Source organism: Cnephaeus nilssonii (genome assembly GCF_951640355.1).
Source record: "Cnephaeus nilssonii genome assembly, chromosome: 17".
In the NCBI taxonomy this organism is placed as follows: domain Eukaryota; kingdom Metazoa; phylum Chordata; class Mammalia; order Chiroptera; family Vespertilionidae; genus Cnephaeus; species Cnephaeus nilssonii.
The window spans coordinates 45,286,868-45,307,560 of record NC_137088.1 but is presented as its reverse complement, the minus strand read 5'-3'; the positions used below and the strand labels follow the sequence as shown (position 1 = coordinate 45,307,560).

Below are 20,693 nucleotides of genomic sequence, written 5' to 3'. Positions count from 1 at the left end.
GGTGGTGATGGCGGCAGAGCCCTCACTCCCAACTACCCAGGTGTCCAACTAGTTACATAGATATTAAGAATAAAGGAAATGTTTGATTCCAAACAAAAAATGACTCCTTTGTCAAGATATTTTTTTATCAACTCGTGTTTTTTTTTATTTTGCAAATAATTTCTAAAAACAGAATCATTTATTGTATTTTATTTTATGACCTACCTTTTTCTACTTTAAACATTTTTTTCTGCTACAAAATGGTCTTCTATGACGTTTTTAATGATTGCATAACAGTCTATTGAATGGATACATGATATTTTTCAGTCAATCCTCTATTGTTGGATACTTAGGTGGTTTCCAATTTTTCACATGCTATGCAACTCTATTACACCCCTGTTATCTCTTTTTTTAAATCCTCACCCAAGAACATGTTTTTATTTATTTTAAAGAGAGAGAAAGGAGAGAGAGAGAGAGAGAGACAGACAGACAGACAGACAGACAGACAGACACACCCTATTGGGAGAGAGAAACTTCAATTAGTTGGCTCCCATATACCCGCTGACTGGGGTTTGAAACTGTAACCAAGGTATGTACCCTGACCAGAAATTGAACCTGAAACCTTTTTGGTGTATGCTTTTGCCAACTGAGTCACCCAGCCGGGACACCTTTGTTATCACTTAATGTTTAGTTACAAAAGCAATATATGTTCTTTCTAAATAATAAAACAATACAGAATTGTGTAAAATAAAAAGCAAAGTTCCCTATTTCTATTCACCAGCACTTTTATTTCCCAGCATTTCAATTCCCTATGGGGCAACCACTGTTAATAGTTTACTGTGTATCCTTCTGAATGCTTTTATTTTCTGATTACTTTTTTTCTTTCCTTCCATTCTATTAACCTATAGCCTTCTGTTTTCTGCTCTTTTCATGCTCAGCTTCAAGCAGCCTCTTTACTCTTCTTATTTGCTGGTTAGTCTGGGAAACCTGACAAGCATATCTGTTAGAATTATGTGTAAATTCAGACAAAATAATTTCTGAGCAAAGGCCTCACATCTCTGATTAAAGAACATAAATTTCACTGGTTACTTTTCTGTTTTGCATTTCAACTGGTAGTAAGCCTATTAAAACTGCCCCCTGGCACTTACAGAGTCAGATAGTTGGAAAAGTAATCTTCAAATAATTGAGGTGTTCCTGTCTTTACTTTTCATAAGCTAAGAGTGAAGTACATTTAAGAAACATTTCTGTTAACTTTTCATGTGTTCATACAACTGACCATGAAAGAAAAATTCTATCAAATAGGAGAACAGTAATTGGAGATTTTATTTTAGTGTATTGATTCATTCATTAACTATTTACTGAGTGTCTGCCATGTTCCAGGCACTATATAGATATTAGGAATGTAAATATAAAAAAACAAAGCTCTTGCCCGGCCAGTGTGGCTCAGTGGTTGAGTGTCAACATATGAACCAGGAGGTCACGGTTCGATTCCCAGTTAGGGCACATGCCTGGGCTGCCAGCTGGATCCCCAGTGGAGGGTGTGCAGGAGGCAGCTAATCAATGATTCTCTCTCATCATTGATGTTTCTATCTCTTTCTTTCTCTCCCTTCCTCCCTAAAACCGATAATATATATATATATATATATATATATATATATATATGCTCTTTACCTTCTTTTTTTTTTTTTTTAAGCTCTCACAAGCACTATTAAGGAACCACCAAACAGTGTATTTTATTGTCTTCTTTGCCTGGACTCTTCCTTCAAAATCTGCATTTGAGCATTTTGTCTCTCAGAGGCATGTGGTAGTAAATTTAGTTGTCTGTTGATAACACATTGGTACTTGAGCCTCTGTGCATTTCTCTGTGTATTTTCTCTCCATTACAAGTGTGGTTATGGCCCAGCAGCTGCAGTAGCATTTAGCTTTAGAGCAAAAGGGAAGTCCTCTGGCTACCCAAGTAGGTGGATATCTCAGGTATTTGGACTCCCTTCAGGTCCTTTTGGTAAAACTTAGCCCAGAGATTTGGCATGGCAATTCACACCATTATCTAAGGCTCACACTCTTTTACTTTCTTTCTTCTTTTTTTAAACTACAAAAATTGCTGAAATGCCAGGAGTTTGGTTAGGAATGAATAGGGAAGTCTGGCATGTTTTTAATCCTATGCTCAATGTTGTTGGTAATATTAGAAGAGCAGCAGAGCCATGAATCCAGTCATGCTCTTGGCTAATGCAGCCTACCCTGACTTAAGCGCTCCTCAAATGAAAAAAGACCCAGGGCTTTAGTTGACAGTAAATGCAACCTGAGCCAGTGATGTGACCTGGCTGCCAAAACAAGCAAATGTGATCTGAACCAGCATTAATAGAAGGCTGGTGGCTGGGACAAGTAAGGTAATAGTCCCAGAGTACACTCTGCAGTGGTCAGATCACACCTGGAGGATGGTGTTTCCTCCTGGGCACTGCATTTTAAGAGTGATGTGGAAAAGTTGGAGTATGCCCAAGTTGGGCAACAGGATGATGAATGGCCTAGAAACTAATATCCTTTGAGGAACAGTTAGAGGAACTGAAGTAGTTTACCCTGGAAACTAGAAGGCATGAGGATGTGGGATAACCATTTTCAAATATTCGCAGGGCTATCATATAGAAGAGTTGGACTCCTCTGTGGAATCTCAGCAAACACAACTTAAGCCAGTGGGTGTACATTACAAATTGGCTGATTTTGTCCCCATAAAAGGAATAATTTTCTAGTCCTTCTGAACATCCAGAAAATAGCAGCTTTGTAAGGTAATGACAATACCTTAATAAGGGGTGTTAGGACGGTGGCCGGATGACTGAACTTCAGACGATTCATGAATAGGATGGGAGGTTTGGAGAGATGACCTGATCCAAGCTCCTTTCACATTCAAAGGTTCTAATAACCTCAAGAAGTAAAAAACAAAACAAAACAAAAACAAAAATTACTGCTTTTTCTCTTAGACCCCATACAAGCATTAACCACAGAAATTATGTTAAAATTGATGCTAACAGCAAATATCAGTTATGAAGTTGGAAGGCAAAAAATCCATAGGAACTTTTCTGTTTTCCCTGATGGTTGTGAATTTTGTTTTAGTAGCGTTTTTTTCTAACTGAATGATTTTTTTTTTCACTTTTAAGATTCTTTAGAGCCCTGCTATGCTTTCTTTCTCATCAAATTTATGCTCCTCTTTTTAAAAATATATTTTTTATTGATTTCAGAGAGGAAGGGAGAAGGAGAGATAAAAACATCAGTGATGAGCCCTAGCTGATTTGGCTCAATGGATAGAGTGTCGGCCTGCGGACTGAAAGGTCCCAGGTTCCATTCCGGCCAAGGGCACATGCCTGGGTTGCGAGCTTGATCCCCAGTAGGGGGCGTGCAGGAGGCAGCCGATCAATGATTCTCTTTCATCACTGATGTTTCTATCTCACTCTCCCTCTCCCTTCCTCTCTAAAATCAATAAAATATGTATTTTTAAAAAATCAATGATGAGAGAAAATCATTGATTGGCTGCCTCCTGCACCAGCCCCTTACTGGGGATCAAGTGCAACCTGGCATGTGCCCTTGACCGGAATCAAACTCGGCACCCTTCAGTCCACAGACCAATGCTTTATCCACTGAGCCAAACCGGCTAGGGCTATGCTCTTCTTAATATGTTGTTTGCAGGACACTATATTTTGATAAGATTACTCTTAATCCAAAATTATAAAGCAGCATTTTGGGGGATAGCAATCTGTATCTACATGTCAAACAACCAGCTCTGTGGAACAGCTGGTGTTTAAAGTTCATTAATCATTAATAATGAGGTAACATACAGTAAAATGTGTGCACTGGGATAGTCTGGCCCTTCCCGAAAATCGGTGAAGTTAGCAGGCTGGAAATGATTATTCCTATTTTATTCAGCACCCACTATGCTAAGAATAAACTGCACTAGTTCATCTTATGTCCTAAAGAAAGTCTATAGCAAACATTACCATTGATGGCTGAGGATACTTGACTCTCTTCTTGAAAACAGAGATGCTAACAGTTACTTCAAATAAAAATCCTAAGGTTGTGGACAGAACAATGTTTGCTAAATGGGGTAGATTTGACTGGGCAGTGTGGCAAAATGCTTAGGAGCTCTGGCTGTCAGAGACCTGGGTTTAAAATTTTTGTTCTGCCACCTACTGCCTGTGATATCACTGTCATCTCATGAAGCCATTATCAGTACAATGGGAATAATAATAATAGGTTTTGCCTTTTTTGGCTGTTGGGAGGATTAGATAGAATGTGTGTAAAGGCACGAACACGGGTGCTGTTTTTAAAAATATTTTTAATAATATAATTAATATCCATTGTTTATTACGCATTTTTTAAATTGGGGTATTATTGTGTTTCCTATTTACTTTCACTGTGCAGTTTATACTTAGCATAGTAGGTTCTGAATAAATTCTAGTCAGTAATATGCTGGACCAACAATCAGTAACAATTCAACTGAGCAAGTCCCGTGCTTCCTGGGTGCCCAGCCCAGTACTAGTCTCTGAGAATACAACGCTGCCTGAAACTGGGCCCTTGCTAAGAGTGATGCGTAGGTTGCTGTGGAGGCCAACCTGCCGTTCCAGAAAGGTCTGGAGATGTTGTGTGAGTATTGAGTGACTCACAGGGATCCAAGCCAAGAAAGGTGGGAGGGGCCTTAGTCAAGAGAAAAAGCTGAGTGAAAGTTCAGAACTCCTACATCAGCAGACTGTTGGAGTGAACTGTTAAGCTGGCATCGGAGTTATACTTGTTGGCCTAGTCATGCAACCTCTCAGAACCCGCTTCCTTATCTGTAAAGAAATAAATAGTGAGGTCTACGTACTAGCCATGATGCGAAGATTCAGGGAGGTGGTCTTTGTAAAGTAGTTGCTTGGCACATCAACTGGCACAGAATAAGTGTTCAATGGTTGTTACCATTACCATTAATTTAATAATACCTTATAATTATGAACCGGGACTCCTTAGTCGCTGGACTGCGAAGGAGGGTGCCAGGACTCATAAACCACCGGTCAGGCTCGAAGAGCTGTAAGACAAGGCGGCCAGCGCAGGATGCCTAATCCTAGTCAAGCGCCAGCGTGACGTCCCCACGTCCGCGTGGTGCAGGGGGCGGGCCCGCGCGGAGCTGGGCTCCCAGGGTCACGTGGGTTCCGGTCTCGCCCCGGCGGAGCCCGTCCCCCGCGGCTGCAGCTGCGGCGGCCGCGCCTGCGCAGAACCGAGCGCGCTCTGCGGCTCGCTCCGCGGTGGAGGCGGCGCGAACAGCTAGGGGCCGGTGGATGGCTCTGCGGGGCCTGGAAAGCTCGGGGCCCAGCTCCCGCGGGCCGTTGGAGGAGGCGGGGGCGGCGGCCGAGGAGCGCGAGGCGCCGGCTGAGGCGGCGGCGGCGGCAGCCGCGCCGCTGGACGATGAGGAGGACGATGGCCGCGGCCTGCTGCGCTGGGACGGCTTCTCGGCCTGGCTGCACTGCGTGTGTGTGGTGGGCTTCGACCTGGAGCTGGGCCAGGCCGTGGAGGTGAGGCCCGGCCGCAGCGTTGTCCCTCCGCCCTTTCCGGGTCCGCACCTGGGCGGCCTTTGCAGAGTGTGTGGCCTGCGGGCTAGCCCGCCGGCCTGGACCCCGGCCGCCGCGCATCTGGGCGTGGCTGGCCGCCCCTCCGCCCATCGGGCCGGGCTGCGGGCTATTGACAGTTCCCCTGGGAGCATCCTGGGCTGCGGCGAGGGGTGAAAAGTTCTCTCAAGGCCCCTCCTAAACACTTGCTGGTGTGTGTGTGTGTGTGTGTGTGTGTGTGTGTGTGTTTAACCCGGTGTTACCAGATACATAACTGTGTGTGTGTGTGTGTGTTTAACCCGGTGTTACCAGATACATAACTGTGTGTGTGTGTGTGTGTGTGTGTTTTTAACCCGGTGTTACCAGATACATAACTGTGTGTGTGTGTGTGTGTGTGTGTGTGTGTGTGTGTTTTTAACCCGGTGTTACCAGATACATAACTGTGTGTGTGTGTGTGTGTGTGTGTGTGTGTGTGTGTGTTTTTAACCCGGTGTTACCAGATACATAACTGAAATGGTTAGCGGCACCTGGAGGAGGCTACAGGCAGGATGTTTGGGACTTTTCCAAGAAGCAAACAATGCCCTTGACATATGGTGAAATATAATAGCCAAGACTCTTAGAACAAACTTTTTTTTAGACTAAGAGATTGTTTTGGTCATTCACAGTAGTAACTCTTAGAGCATTTTAGTGAGCCTGAGCCGAAATGCATAGCATGCATTTTATCATTTTCCTCCTTTTGTTCCTCACTTCTGTTATTTCTTGATGTTGCTTCTGAAGCAGTTGGCCTGAAAACTAATATGAAGAAGAACATAAGGAATATCTTTTGCTTGTGAATCTGTCAAGTTTCCTATCTTTATGGCACCTTATTGAAAGGCCTTTGAGTCTTAATCTGTTCTTTACATTGTTTAGGGTACTTTATGTAGCATAAGAGATTGCTTGTCTTCATGTGTCCCAAGAAAAACATTATCAGAAGGATGCATGTTTGAGATTTTTTTTTTTTTTTGTAGTGATGCCATTTTAGTGCACCATCTCATTTTTACTTCAGTGACATGAGTTGGCTAGGAAAATTGGCCAGGGAGGTTTTTCTTAATTCGAAGATACTGCTTTTGTATTCAGCCTGTCTTCTCTTACGTTTTATCATTATGTAGTTCCATACACTGTGTCCACAAAGATCTAGGCATTATGCTGGTTGCTGGGCATGCAAATATGAACGATATGCTCTAAACTATATTTGTGGAATGAGACTATAATTTAGGGAAGAACCCAGAATTAATCACAGTAGCAGATAGGGCCAGATGTGGTGCCTGGCACATATGGTGTTCAATAAATACTTGCTGATAGAATGAATGAGTACAGGAACAATTCTTTATCTTATTGAGAAATAAACAACTGGTTCTCAAAGAATTTGAAGAAGAGATTTATAAACCATCTATTGACTATATTGACACATTAATCTGAAATTATATGTATAGCAAACTACAATTTAACCAGAAAACAATGGTTTGGGTTGTTGTAGTTTATTACATTTTTATATAGCTAAAGGAGATCTTTTCGGACTTTCGTCATTTGGGACATTCTTTTTAACATGAATATGTTTTTCTGACCAAATAAAGAATACTTAGCATAATTAAAGTGCTACAAAAATGTGGATCATTAAAGGTCTTATTTTGAATTTCATTTGCCATAGTATGTGCTGTTGCAGAGTTTTCTTTAGGTCAGTTATTAATAATGTTTTTTTGCATTCTGAAACTTTAAAAAAATATATGATGAATTTCATGAACTCTCTCCATTAGGAAAATGCTTACTAATACAAAATTATGAGCGGGCTCTGTGGCGCAATGGATAGCGCATTGGACTTCTAGTGACAAAATTATGTATTTGTTTCTGTGTACTTTCTGGGGGTTATCTATGGACCTTATAGTCCATTGTCTCTAGATTAAGAACCATTGATTTTAGAAGGTGTAGGATGAGAGTGGGGAAGATTCCCTAATGAAAGATCCAAAGACAGATAAATACAGCGCCGCTGGTGTAGTGGTATCATGCAAGATTCCCAAAGACAGATAAATACATTGAGATGCAATGCAACAATTTTGTTTTGTTTCCCTGAGAAACATAGAATATTGCACTTTGCCACTTTTAAAGAAAAAGGAACACAAATTAGAAACTAATATAGCAAAATAGTTGAAAAACACATAGTATTTTACCTTTGTATTATGGCCATACCTAGGCCAAAAATGGACAGGAGGAGTGGCTATAATGAGATAAGAAGGTGTGTATAGTCTGGCTGGTATGGCTCAGATCTGTGAACCAGGAGGTAATGGTTCAATTCCAGGTCAGGCACATACCCAGGTTGCAGGCTCAATCCCCAGTAGGGGCGTACAGGAGGCAGGCAATTAATGATTTTCTCTCATTAATTATATTTCTACATCTCTCCCTCTTCCTTCCTCTCTGAAACAAATAAAAATACATACTTTTTTAAAAGGTGAGTGTAGAATTGTGTTGGAGAAGTAACATATAGTAGCCCATCTCTACTTCCGATAAAGCACAACTATGGGGACTCAAAAGGGAAGTTAGTTAAAGAATAGGTAAAAATTAAGCTTGGACAATAATATCCTAGAACCTAGCTGTGCTATAAAAAAACAGTCATTGAATATTAGGCCTGGGAGACTTAAGAATCTGTTCTGCCAAGACAGAAAATACCATTTGCAGATTTTAAACAAATGCATGAACAGTGCCACTTAAGTTTAAATCCCTACTAAAGTGACAGTATAGAATATTGATCAGGAACTCTAGATTCTAGAGCTGGTTTTAATCTATGTACTTTGGGTACATTACTTTGCTTGTCTGAGCCTGGTGCTGCTCCTCTGTAACAGGGTAACAGTACATTTGTCGTGGCATTGTGAGAATTAGGTAAGTTAATGCTTGCGAAGCATTTGGAATAGTACCTGGGACCCAGTAAGGCTATGTAAGCATTGAGAGTCCCTTTTTCTTTCTTAAAATGTATTTTTATTGATCTTGGAGAGGAAGTAAGAGGGAGAGAGAAAAACATCAGTGATGAGAGAATCATTAGCAGCTGCCTCCTGCACAACCCTCCACTGGGAATGGAACTGTGACCTCCTGGTTCCTAAGTCTTTGCTCAATCACTGAGCCACACTTGGCTGGGCGAGAGTCCCTTTTTCATTTTTGATGGGGAGAACCCTCACTTTTTGCTTTGTGAAAATGAGGCCTTTGAACTTCAGTTTTCTCACTTGTAAGATGAAGTTGAGTTACTAGAATCAGTACTTTTTTTTTCCTTTTTTTTTAGTAGGGGAATATTTTCCTCTGTAAATAAAGACCTGGCTAATCCGGTTGAAATGGTGCCTGTGTGTGTATATTTGGTTTTAAGCAGCAGAAACTAAGCTCAAGCAGAAAAGGGGGACTTGCTGTAAGGCCACAAAGGTATTTTAAGATATCCAACCTACAAACCTGGTGGGGCTTCAGAAAATGGCTAGAGCCCAGAACCAAGCACACATCTTATTTATGCTCTTGTTTTATGGATTTTGTTCATGCTTATGCTCCCTGCAAACTGACTTCCTCTACTTCTGTGACTTCAATGGAAGTCACTCTTGTTCCAAACATTAGAGGAAGGTACTCAGGCCTGGTTTGGGGCAGATTATCACTCTGATACAATCAGCTGAAGACCTGGATGGTTGGGGGCAGATGATCACTTTGATACAATCAGCTGAAGACCTGAGTGGTTGGGGGCAGATTATCACTCTGATACAATCAGCTGAAGACCCTGGGGGGTTGGGGGCAGATGATCACTTTGATACAATCAGCTGAAGACCTTGTTGCACAAAATGTCAGGGTGGGGGCGTCCTTGTCTGAGTGAAGGAGACAGTTGGGGGCAGGGTGTCTTTGGAGCTAGAAGAGCCGGCAAAAGGTACAGACTGCAGTAGGTGTACTTAGCTTCTTTTTTTCCCCTCTGAAGTGGCCATGAAGCATCATCAGAGAATCTAAGTGTCCTGTGGAATAGGTTTGAAATTCTCTGGATTTGAAATATTCTCTGTTACTTCTAGATCTGAAATTACATGATTATCTAGAAAAGCCTTAATTATCTCAATGCAGAATTGCCTTATTTACTCAAGTTCCTCCCCTCCCCCCCGCCCCGCATTGAGTAATAATATGCTCATTGTTGAAAACTTGGCAAGAAAGAAAATTATAAATACTAGAAAACATCACTCATAGTTCTATTAAGAAACAACTGCTATCAGTATTTGGCATTTTTGTTAATGCTTTTTTTTTTCTTTACATAATTTTGTATCTGTCAAGGATTAATTTGATTGTTAGTAACAGAAACCCTGTAGAATAAATTTAAGCAAAAAGGGATTGATTGTGAGGAGTCTTTTGGAACACACTTACAGGAAACAGGAATGAACCTTATGGAATTTGGAAAGCCCCAGGCTTTTTTTGCCTTTGTTTCTGGAGCTGTGTGGTCTTTTGTCTCTGCTTTTCTTTGCATGTCTTGTTCCATTCTCCATGCTGAGGGTGGTTTCCTCTGCAAGTGTCACAGTTTCAGCTCCCAGGTTCTACTGGACTTTGGGTTACCCTGGTACTGATTTTAGCCACTCTACTCTTGTATTCTGGAATCACACTGAAGTGTAACTCAAGTAGTGGAATATCCGATTGGCTCAGAATGGGTTAAGTTCTCTGTTTTGTTCATTGAGCTGTAATCAGGAGACAGGGTCTCAGTAACAGTAGTGGCTACTTAAGCTCACTTCTGCAGAAGGCAGGAAGGAGACACTTTCAAAAGCATGGGCTGAGCAGCAGTCTACTGTAAAAGTCTGCTTTTATTGATAAACATTCTCATAAACAATTTGCCAGATCATTGAAGAGTCTTCATAAACATAATTTTATGGACCATAATTTATTAAATCATTTTGCTTAATTTGGATATTTAGTAGTTTCCTTTTTAAAAAAACAATATATTTAAAAAAATATTTTATTGATTTTACAGAGAGGAAGGGAGAGGGATAGAGAGTTAGAAACATTGATCAGCTGCCTCCTGCCCTTGATTGGAATCGAACCTGGGACCCTTCAGTCCGCAGGCCGACGCTCTATCCACTAAGCCAAACCAGTTAGGGCTAAAAAAATATTTTTTATTGATTTCAGTAAGGAAAGGAGAGGGAGAGAGATAGAAACATCATTGATGAGAATCATTGATTGGCTGCCTCTTGCACGCCCCACACGGGATTGAGCCCACAATTCAGGCATGTGCCCTGACAAGAATTGGTGACTTCTTCGTTCATAGGTTGCCGCTCAACCACTGAGTCACGCCAGCTGGGCAACTTCTGCTTTTTTGAGTCATTGCCTGTTCCCCCTTATCCTCTAAGCAGGGTGGAGCCTGGAGTAGTGACCAATTTTCTTTATCTTAGCAGTTTCTGTTTATTTTTCTGAGAAGGATAAAGACATGTGAAGGGTTGTTTCTTTCACTCTTTAACTGAGTGATCCGTAGCCCCAGTATTTGATCATCAGCAAGTTTACTCTTTGAATTGAAATGGGTGTTATGTGTAATTGTATGTTGCTGTACTGCCTCATTGAGCCATCTGTTCAGCAGGTATTTATTGGGCACTGATATGTTCTAGAGATAAAGCCTTGATCATTCCCTCTTCATCAGGCAGCAATTTAGCTGGGAAGGTAGGCTATTTAACAGTGAGTACTTTGATAGGAGGATATTCAAGGTACTAATAATAGCCTTTAAGTTCCCTTGTGAACTAGTAGCACTTCATAGTTCTGTGATTTGAGAATTAAAGCCTTAGTGTACTCTTGAGCTTCTTAGGCTCCCAGATTTTACAAAGGCTTCTTTGGTGTTACTAATCTCTAATTCTGTTATGAAATTGTATAATCCCAATCTGGAAACAATCTGGGACATTCTCTTGTCCAGTTAGTCCTTTCACAAGTACTTTATGTTTTTGTATTTACTAAGATGCCTGATGTAAAACATGGACAATCCTATCTAATAAAAGAGTAATATGCAAATTGACCATCACTCCAACACACAAGATGGCTGCCCCCATGTGGTCAAAGATGGCTGCCCCCATGTGGACACAAGATGGCCACCACAAGATGGCCATCAGGGGAGGGCAGTTGCAAGGGAATAGGCCAGCAGGGAAGGGCAGTTGTGGGGGACCCAGGCCTGCAGGGGAGGGCAGTTAGGGGTGACTGGGCCTGCAGGGAGGGCAGTTAGGGGTGACCAGGCTGGCAGGCAAGTGGTTAGGGGGTGCTCAGGCTGGCAGGCAGAAGCGGTTAGGGGCAATCAGGAAGGCAGGCAGGCGAGCAGTTGGGAGCCAGCAGTCCTGGATTGTAAGAGGGATATCCGACTGCCTCGAGGGGTCTCAGATTGGACAGGGTGCAGGCTGGGCTGAGGGGCAGCCCCCCCGTGCATGAATTTCGTGCACCGGGCCTCTAGTTACATATAAACTTTATTCTTTTTTGAGAGAAATGCTTCACTGTCCATTTCATATTCAAATTGATCAAGCTTTTTCTGTGACATAATTTACCTTCAATCTTGAGAGAGCTGGAATCTTAGACTGAGGCCCAGCCTGTCCTAATACTGTGATGTCATTTTTTTACTTTAAAAATAACTAAATAAATATTTTAATTTAAGTATAACATATAGAAAAGTACACAAATCCTACATCTGTAGTTTAATGAATTTTTATAAAGTGAACATACCATGACACTACCATGGGATTAAAAAAACCCTGGCTATTATCACTGCCCCAGAAATTTCCCTTATCTTCTTTCAGTTATGACTCATTACCTTTTCCCTGTCAGCCCCTAGCAACCACTAATTCACTTTCTGTTTCTGATTCTGTTATTCTGTACATTTCATAAGAATGGATATTGTGTGTCTGGCTTCTTTCACTTAGTATAATGTTTTCAAGGTTCATTCACATTATATGTATTTAGTACTTCATTCCTTTCTATGGTTGAATTTTATATCAATCTAGCAGGGAGGGTAGACCATTTAACAGTGAGTATGGATGTACTATATCACATTTTGTTTATCTGTTTATCATTCGATGGAAATAAGGATTATTTCTACTTTTTTTTGGCTATTATGAATAATGCTGTTTTGAACAATCATTCACAAGTTTTTGTATGAACATGTTGTCACTTCTCTTGGATATATACCTAAGAGTGAAATTGCTGGGTCATATGGTAACTATGTTTACTAAATTGTTATCCACTATGGCTGCATTTTCACATTTTCATCAACAATATATGATTACTCCCCTACTGAGGTGGAAATGTTAGGGTATCCAGGGCAAGTGGCAAGTAGACATATCTTTAAAGAGAATAGCCCCATTTAAAACATTTTATAATACTGTTTTTCAGTACGTATACATTTTTTTCTGGGGCACATGTTTTCCTATTTTATCATAATGTAAAAGATATATGCTATGTCATCATTTTTAGGCCTTAATAGTAATTCTATGAAATAAAACTTTTTTTTTTATTACCTGGCCATCTTTCTCTTATTTGTTATAACATGGATATCTTATCATAGGTAACAGAACAAGGATGACATTAGCTGACGCTCTGTGTCCCCCTTTGATGCCTCCCAGGAATACAAGTGGCCTGGGGGACAGAGATGCCTGGGCTTGAGCTGTGGAGAAAGAAAACTTCAAGCGAGAGGCATCTCCAGATACTGTGGCTAAACGATAGTCGATTAATTTCCTTATAGGTGTCAGGAGCTAACTGACTAAACTAACAGTGATTGCCCATATTTATATTTAACCCCCCCCCCCCCCCCCAAGAAATAAAGTATATACATAGAAAATAATTCTACTGACATTTGTGCAGTTCAAGCTACTTGACAATGGGTTACTTTTCTTTTTTTTAGATAGGGAGTTTAATTGAGGTTTTAAAAATCAAATCAAGTGTGAACTTTTCTATTAAGTACAGAGTGGACATTTGGAATTCTATAGCATATAATAATACACTGTTACTTTTAGAATAATATATCTGTTTCAAAATAAAATACTGGGTAGCTCTAAAAGAGTACATTGAAATGAATTTCTAGAATTCTGTTTGATAGTCTAGTACAGTGGTCGGCAAACTGCGGCTCATGAGCCACTGTTTGCCGACCACTGGGATAGGGGCTTAATCACAAGGAACAACAACATCGTGTAATTATTGGAATCAAGAATCTAGTTCAGTAGTCGGCAAACTCATTAGTCAATAGAGCCGCAGTTTGCCGAACACTGGTCTAGTACAACCAGTTTGCCGACCACTGGTCTAGTACAACCAGTTTTTAAAAGGTACAACCAGTTGTTTTTTAAAATATATATATTTTATTCATTTTTTACAGAGGAAGAGAGAGGGATAGAGAGCTAGAAACATCGATGAGAGAGAAACATTGATCAGCTGCCTCTTGCACACCCCCCACTGGGGATGTGCCCGCAACCAAGGTACATGTCCTTGACTGGAATCAAACCTGGGACCCTTGAGTCCGCGGGCCGATGCTCCATCCACTGAGCCAAACCGGTTTCGGCTACAACCAGTTTTTGATAGCTTATATAGTTCTTATATCCTTCTAGCTTACTTAAATATATATAGCTATATAAACTTCTTATAATATATACATACATAGACATATATATACATGTTGTGTATATTTAAGGTACTCTTATATAGGTAAAACATACCGACATCTTTTTCTACATTGTCATGCTGATATTTAAACCATAGGAAACCACAGTCCAAAAGAACCACTGTGATTATGTAAAAGAAAGGAAAAAGAAACTGTGTATTTACTTTTGAGTGGATATTTTAATCGCAGGAAATAAAAATCTGAAGGGCACTTACATAAAACTTATTTTAGAGGCTAAAATTAAGCTATTATAGGTCACTAAGCTTACCAATATGTTTTAGACCAGAAAACTCCAGGGTAACTTAAATGCAATGAGATTTTCATAAAATATGGCTAAATAGGTTTTAAGCATCCCATTTCTGCTTTAAAGGGAACAAAGTAAAATAGTCTCAAGGGAAATGTATCTACACATAATGAATTACATATAAAATACTTAGTTGTTGAATAGACTTAACTTGAAGGTATATCCACTGATAGAAGACATATACTTTAGTGTCTACTGTGTAGCAGAGATTGTTCTGGGCGTCAAGATAAAGTGGTAAACAAAAAAGACCAGTTCTTGCCTTCATGAATTGTGGAGACAGAGATTAAGTGAGGTTGGTCAGTACATGGAATACAAAGCAGGGTAAGTAGAGAGAATATGCTATTCTCCGTTTCAGGAATGGTGGGTGGTTTTCATGTAATCTACTAGCTCTGTAGACCCTCCCATAGACCTGGATTGAGGGCTGTGATTGCATGTTAATGATCACTACTATAAGAGCAGTGAGGAATGGTGGCTTGTATACTTTGGAATCAAACTTAAATTCAAGTCCTAGCTCTGGCACTTACTACATAGATAAGTTTTGGGAGAGTTATTTAACTACTTTGAACTTGTTCCCTCTTTGGTAAAGCTGGGGAGTATTGACAGGGTTGTGAAAATTAAAAACTCCAGAAGATGCTCATTAAGTATTAATTCTCCCCATATTTTTTTTTTTACCTTAGTTTTCTTATATGTAAAATGGAGATACCACTACTGGCATTGTCTATGATAGTAAGAACTAAATAAATGAAATAAATATGTGAATCTACTTTAATATGGTTTATAATATGATATTACTATATGTTATTTCTGGAGAGGGAAGATTTTCAGGCTCTCAGCAGCTCTGGGGAATGGAAGAACTCATGGATTTTCCAGAAGTGGAAGTCATGGATTCTCACATTAGCAGCCCAACATTAACATAATTTAGCTACTCTTTGTATTGTTTTCTCTCCTTTTTGTTGTCAGCCTCCAGCTAACCTGCTGCTCCTAATCCCATCTCTTCTTCACATTCCCAAGAGAATCTGGATTAGTCCACTGGAGCCCTGATACTCTTATGGGCAGTATTTTCACACCCAGCCAGATTCAGGCAGATAATTGGCTTGTAGGGTGGGTGCCCTTGGATCTGGTGTTTACTAGTGTTGGTTCCCACAGTAGCTAGTCTTCCTTCCTTTGCTGGGGCTATGATTTTCCCTCAGAAGGTGGCTTTGATTACTGCAGACACTAAAACGACCTATCTAGGAAAATGCAATGATTATTTAAAGAAATTGGAGGGAAGTGGGATAGGTTTTATGGTGGGAGATGGACTTTGAAATTTCTTAAACTGCAGATAATTATTTTTTCCTTTTCATTTTTCTTTTAATAAGAAGTTAGTAATTTATGCTACTTTTTGGAATCAATTGAAAATTATTCTTGCTTGAAGTAGATACCAACTGATAGATCAATTTCTCTTTAGGTTTTAGGCTTCCAAAGAAAAGACTCATTAAGCTTTGAGTTATTGGTAATTCAGTTAGTAAATTATTCTTGATAACTCAAGATTTCACCAATCTTTTAGAGATAACTTTTAATCAAAAAGGTGTTGTTTTTTTGGCCTAATATAAGTTCTACTCAATTCTCCCAATTTCTCACATGTTTCATTGTTCAAGTTTGTGAACTATTTCTTGAAACTATTTGACGATAGCCAACTAGTATTTTAAAAGTACCTACTAATGTTTATAATATACACTCAATATATTTATGTATAAAATTTAACTCTTTTTCTCCTAGGTAATTTATCCTCAGCATTCCAAACTTACTGATAAAGAAGTAAGTAAAAATATTGCTCTGTATAGTTTACTGTTGTAATTTTTTATTTTTATTGGTGTGTGTTGTGTGTCAACATATATAGCTTTTGTTTTCTTTTTCAGAAAACCAATATTTGCTATTTGTCTTTTCCAGATTCAAATTCAGGTAACTATTTTTCATGTGGTGTTTCTGTTGAATTTTATACTAAGAATACTGATTTTACTTTAATATGTGAAAATTGATTGAAACAGCATATTAGAATGCCAGCTGTTGCAGCCTAACAGGTCAGTGATTTAGATTCCTAGCTTTATGATGTCTAGTCATGTCTTGTTGATTATAGTTGGTTCAACTTTTAAAATAACTATAATGAGGTAAAACATCCAGGAAAAATAAACTGTTGAAATAGTGAAGAGATTGAAAATCAGCAACATTGGTATGTTTGGGGATTTTTTTCTTTTGTTTTTGTTTGTTTTGTTTGGGGATTTATAATAAGTAGTTTACTTTTAGTTTAGAGTTTGAGAGCTTGCCAAGAACTATGTAAAAGCACTGAGTTAAATAAAACCCAACACAACAGGTGAATCTGGTTATAAAGCATGACCATCAATTATTTTCACCCAATATGTGAGTTAATATATGGAAAGTATTTGGAATAGTGTCTGGTGTGTAGAAAACACCATATAAGTGTTTGCTATTATTTTAACTTGATTTTGCTGATCTCTCAAACTCTTTCTAATTGTTGAAATCTTTCAAGTTACTTCTCGTGTTTCACTTTTAAAACAGCTTTTCAGGCTTATAATGACCAGAGCTTTCAACTTCTTAGACCACACACAGTTAGACAACCCTATATGAAGCAAAGACACTCGTTTCCTTTTCTTTTGAGGTTACTTCTAATATTCTGTTAATTTAGTTTAATTAATCTGATTTGGGAGATTTGACATTTAAATTTTTTTCCTTTCCTTATAAATGCTTCCAGAGTTTTTTCTATATATTTGGAACTGAGCTTTCATGACATATGTAAAAGAGAAGTGCTATTTTGTAAAAAATAAAATAAAAAGATGCCTTTGAGAGATCCTAGTAGGGCATTTGTTCTGACTTGGAATTATCGGAATCTTTTATTAAGTTTTGCCTACAAAGTCCACACATGTAATTCTGAATGTAGAAAATGTTGGATTGAACTTTCAGGACTCAGGGTAAGCTGAGTTGTATGGATTGCAGGATGAGCTGATTATGTGATTGGAGTTCTAGCAGGTTCTACTACACTTTCTTCTCTTTCAGATAATAGTTGGTTTTCATGGCTTTCTTTCTTTTTCATATCTCTACATGAGCATCGAGTTAATTATATGGTGTTCAGATAGCCTTTTCATTTCTAATTTTGAAATAGGTCTTTCCATACCTCATTTTCTTACTGGAAGTTAAACTCAGTATAAATATGTGTAAATCAGAATTTGATCAGTATTTCAGGCATTTGAGTGACCTACCGATGTTTTATAAAACCTTTTTAATAAGCTCTACATCAAATGAAGTGTGGTTTATTTTATTCAAAGTATGATTGGCACTTAGAAGTAAAATTGACAAGAGATCTTAAAAACAGACACTTTGCTCTCTTAACAGATGAATATTACTCGAGACACCAAAAGATTGTGAGTTTTATGTGTATTTAAGATCAGTATTCTCAGTTGTGATTATCCAAAAAGTTTGTTTCACTTAAGTGTTTTATTAAATAGAAGTTGGGATTACTGTGCCAACTTTGAAATGGATTTAATTTTTCCCAAAATAGCTTTTCTTGTTATGAAAGGAAATCTAGGCACAGTAGAGCAGTCTTTAGGAAAGCGTAGGGTTCGTTTCCATGATGCACACTTTTTTGTAATCCTCACCCAAGGATATGTTTTTATAGATTTTAGAGGAGGGAGAGAGAGAAGGAAATATTGATTGGTTGTCTCCCAAATGCACCCTGACCAGGGATAGAACCTGCAATCAAGGTTATGTGCCCTGATTGGAAATCAAAGCCTCAACTTTTTGGTGTATGGGAATACACTCCAACCAATGCAGCCACCTGGTCAGGGCTCCAAGGTGCACACTTTAAAAAATAAAACATTTAGACTTTGGTATGCTGAATAGGAAAAAAGAATGCTTTGGGAATTCCCAATAGAATGATTTGCCAATCCTCTACTTCCTCCATCCCGTACCCACACACACACTCTAGATTTCATGTCTTTAGAAATTGGTTTGTTTTTAGGTTTTGATTTCTTGTTCCATTTGAATGGTTTTTATCTTTAGGAGCCTACATTTGAAGTATGCCTACTCTTTGATAAATATTTGTCAGATTTTATTTTTCCTCCTTATTGTTTATCATTAACATTGTCTAGATACAAGTGTTCCTAAGGTTTAAACTATAATGGGTAGCCAAGGACTATAACCACTATATTTTAAACATGTCCAGAGAGAAAAGTCAGCAATAGTAGAGAAAGTTTCAATAATGATGAATTTAAGCGAAGGATTAATCCTTGCTCTGGATAGATTAAATATGCAGACAATATTTGTCTCAGCAGATTTTTTCTCTATAAATAGCAGGGACATTGTCATGTGCTTTACACTTCCTAGTCCTTAAAGCAATGCTTCTCACACTATCTGTGTTAAAAGGCCAGTTGGGTTTTCTTTTTTTAAAAAATCTTCATTGTTGAGAGAATTACAGATGTCCCCCTTTTTCCCCCTGATTGCCCCCCTCCACCCGTTCCTGCCCGGTCCCATACCTTCACCACCCTTATTGTCTATGCCCATAGGTAGTGCATATCTTATATAATAAAACCCCAATATGCAAATCGACCAAGCGGTGGAACGACCGGCCGCTATGATGCGCACTGACCATCAGGGGACAGATGCTCAAAGCAGGAGCTGCCCCCTGGTGGTCAATGCACTCCCACAGGGGGGCCACTCAGCCAGAAGCGGGGCTCACGTTGTCGAGCGCAGTGGCGGGAGCCTCTTCCACCTCCATGGCAACGCTAAGGACCCCTTGGGGGATGTCCACCGAGGGGTCCTGGACTGCAAGAGGGCGCAGGCCGGGCTGAGGGACCCCCCTCCCCCAGTGTAAGAATGTCGTGCACCGGGCCTCTAGTGTGCATATAACATCTTTGGTTAATCTCTTTCTGCCCCCTCCCCCTTTTCTTCTGAGATTCATCGGTCTGTTCCATGTTTCCATGTCTCTGGTTCTATTTTATTCATCAGTTTATTTTGTTCATTAGATTCCTTTTTTGTTTATTTTGATTTTTAGATTCAATTGCTGATAGATATGTATTCATTAGCATTTTATTGTTCATATTTTTTATCTTCTTCCTTCTCCTTCACCTCCTCCTCCTCCTCTTCTTTATCATCATCCTCTTCTTAAAGAATGCCCTTCAACATTTCATGTAATACTGGTTTGGTGGTGATGAACTCCTTCAGCGTTTTCTTGTCTGTGAAGCTCTTTATCTGACCCTCAGTTTTAAAATGAGAACTTTGCTGGGTAATGTAATCTTGGTTGTAGGTCCTTGCTATTCATCACTTTGAATATTTCTTGCCACTCCCTTCTGGCCTGCAAAATTTCTGTTGAGAAATCAGCTGACAGTGATATGGGTGCTCCCTTGGAGGTAACTAACTGCTTTTCTCTTGCTGCTTTTAAGATTCTCTCTTTGTTTTCAACCCTTGGCACTTTTGTTACGATTAAAGTAGGCCTCTTTGGGTTCCTCTTGTTTGGGACTCTCTGTGCTTCCTGGACTTATAAGTCTACTAGAGGCCCATTGCATGATATTCATGCAAGAATAGGCCTTCCTTCCCCTGCTTCACTCCTGGCCGCCCGGGAGCCTGCAAGTCCTTGCTCCCGGGCTGCCCAGGAGCCTGCAAGTCCTCACTCCCGGGCCGCCCAGGAGCCTGCAAGATCTCGCTCCCAGCCAGCACACCGCTCCTGTAGCTCCCTCCGCTGCCCCCCTCCCCCTCATAGCAGGCATCCTGCCCCTCCCGGCTGCTCCGCGTCTGCATATGCAAATTAACCCGCCATCTTTGTTGGGTTAATTTGCATATTCGTTATTGGCTGTGGGCGTAGCAGAGGTATGGTCAGTTTATATGTTTGTCTATTATTAGGTAAGATTTCTTCCACTCGGTAGGGGAAGTTTTCTGTCATTATTTCTTTAAATAGGTTTTCAATTCTTGCTGTCTCTCTACTCCTCTGGCACCCTTATAATGGGGATGTTGGTACACTTGAAGTTGTCCCAGAGGCTCCTTTCACTGTCTTTATATTTTTGGATACTTTTTTCTTTTCACTCTCCTAATTGGGTGTTTTTTGCTTTCTCATATTCCAAATCGTTGATTTGATTCTCTAAATCCTCTACTCTACTGTTGAATTCCTGTAAATTATTCTTTATTTCAGTTAGTATATGCTTAATTTCTGACTAGTGCTTTT

General features: G+C 39.7%; 1 protein-coding gene across 2 annotated transcripts in view; it reads left to right on the top strand.

Moving 5' to 3' along the window:
- The first annotated feature begins 5,223 nt into the window (after window positions 1-5,223).
- Window positions 5,224-20,693, top strand: part of DENND6A (DENN domain containing 6A) — a 50,988-nt gene continuing 35,518 nt past the window's right edge. For both annotated transcript variants that reach the window (XM_079795401.1, XM_079795400.1), the window contains exons 1-3: window positions 5,224-5,510; window positions 16,244-16,282; window positions 16,384-16,426. In XM_079795401.1, the coding sequence (XP_079651527.1) occupies window positions 5,277-5,510; window positions 16,244-16,282; window positions 16,384-16,426 (316 nt within the window). In that variant the 5' untranslated portion in view covers window positions 5,224-5,276. The remainder of the gene's footprint in view (window positions 5,511-16,243; window positions 16,283-16,383; window positions 16,427-20,693) is intronic.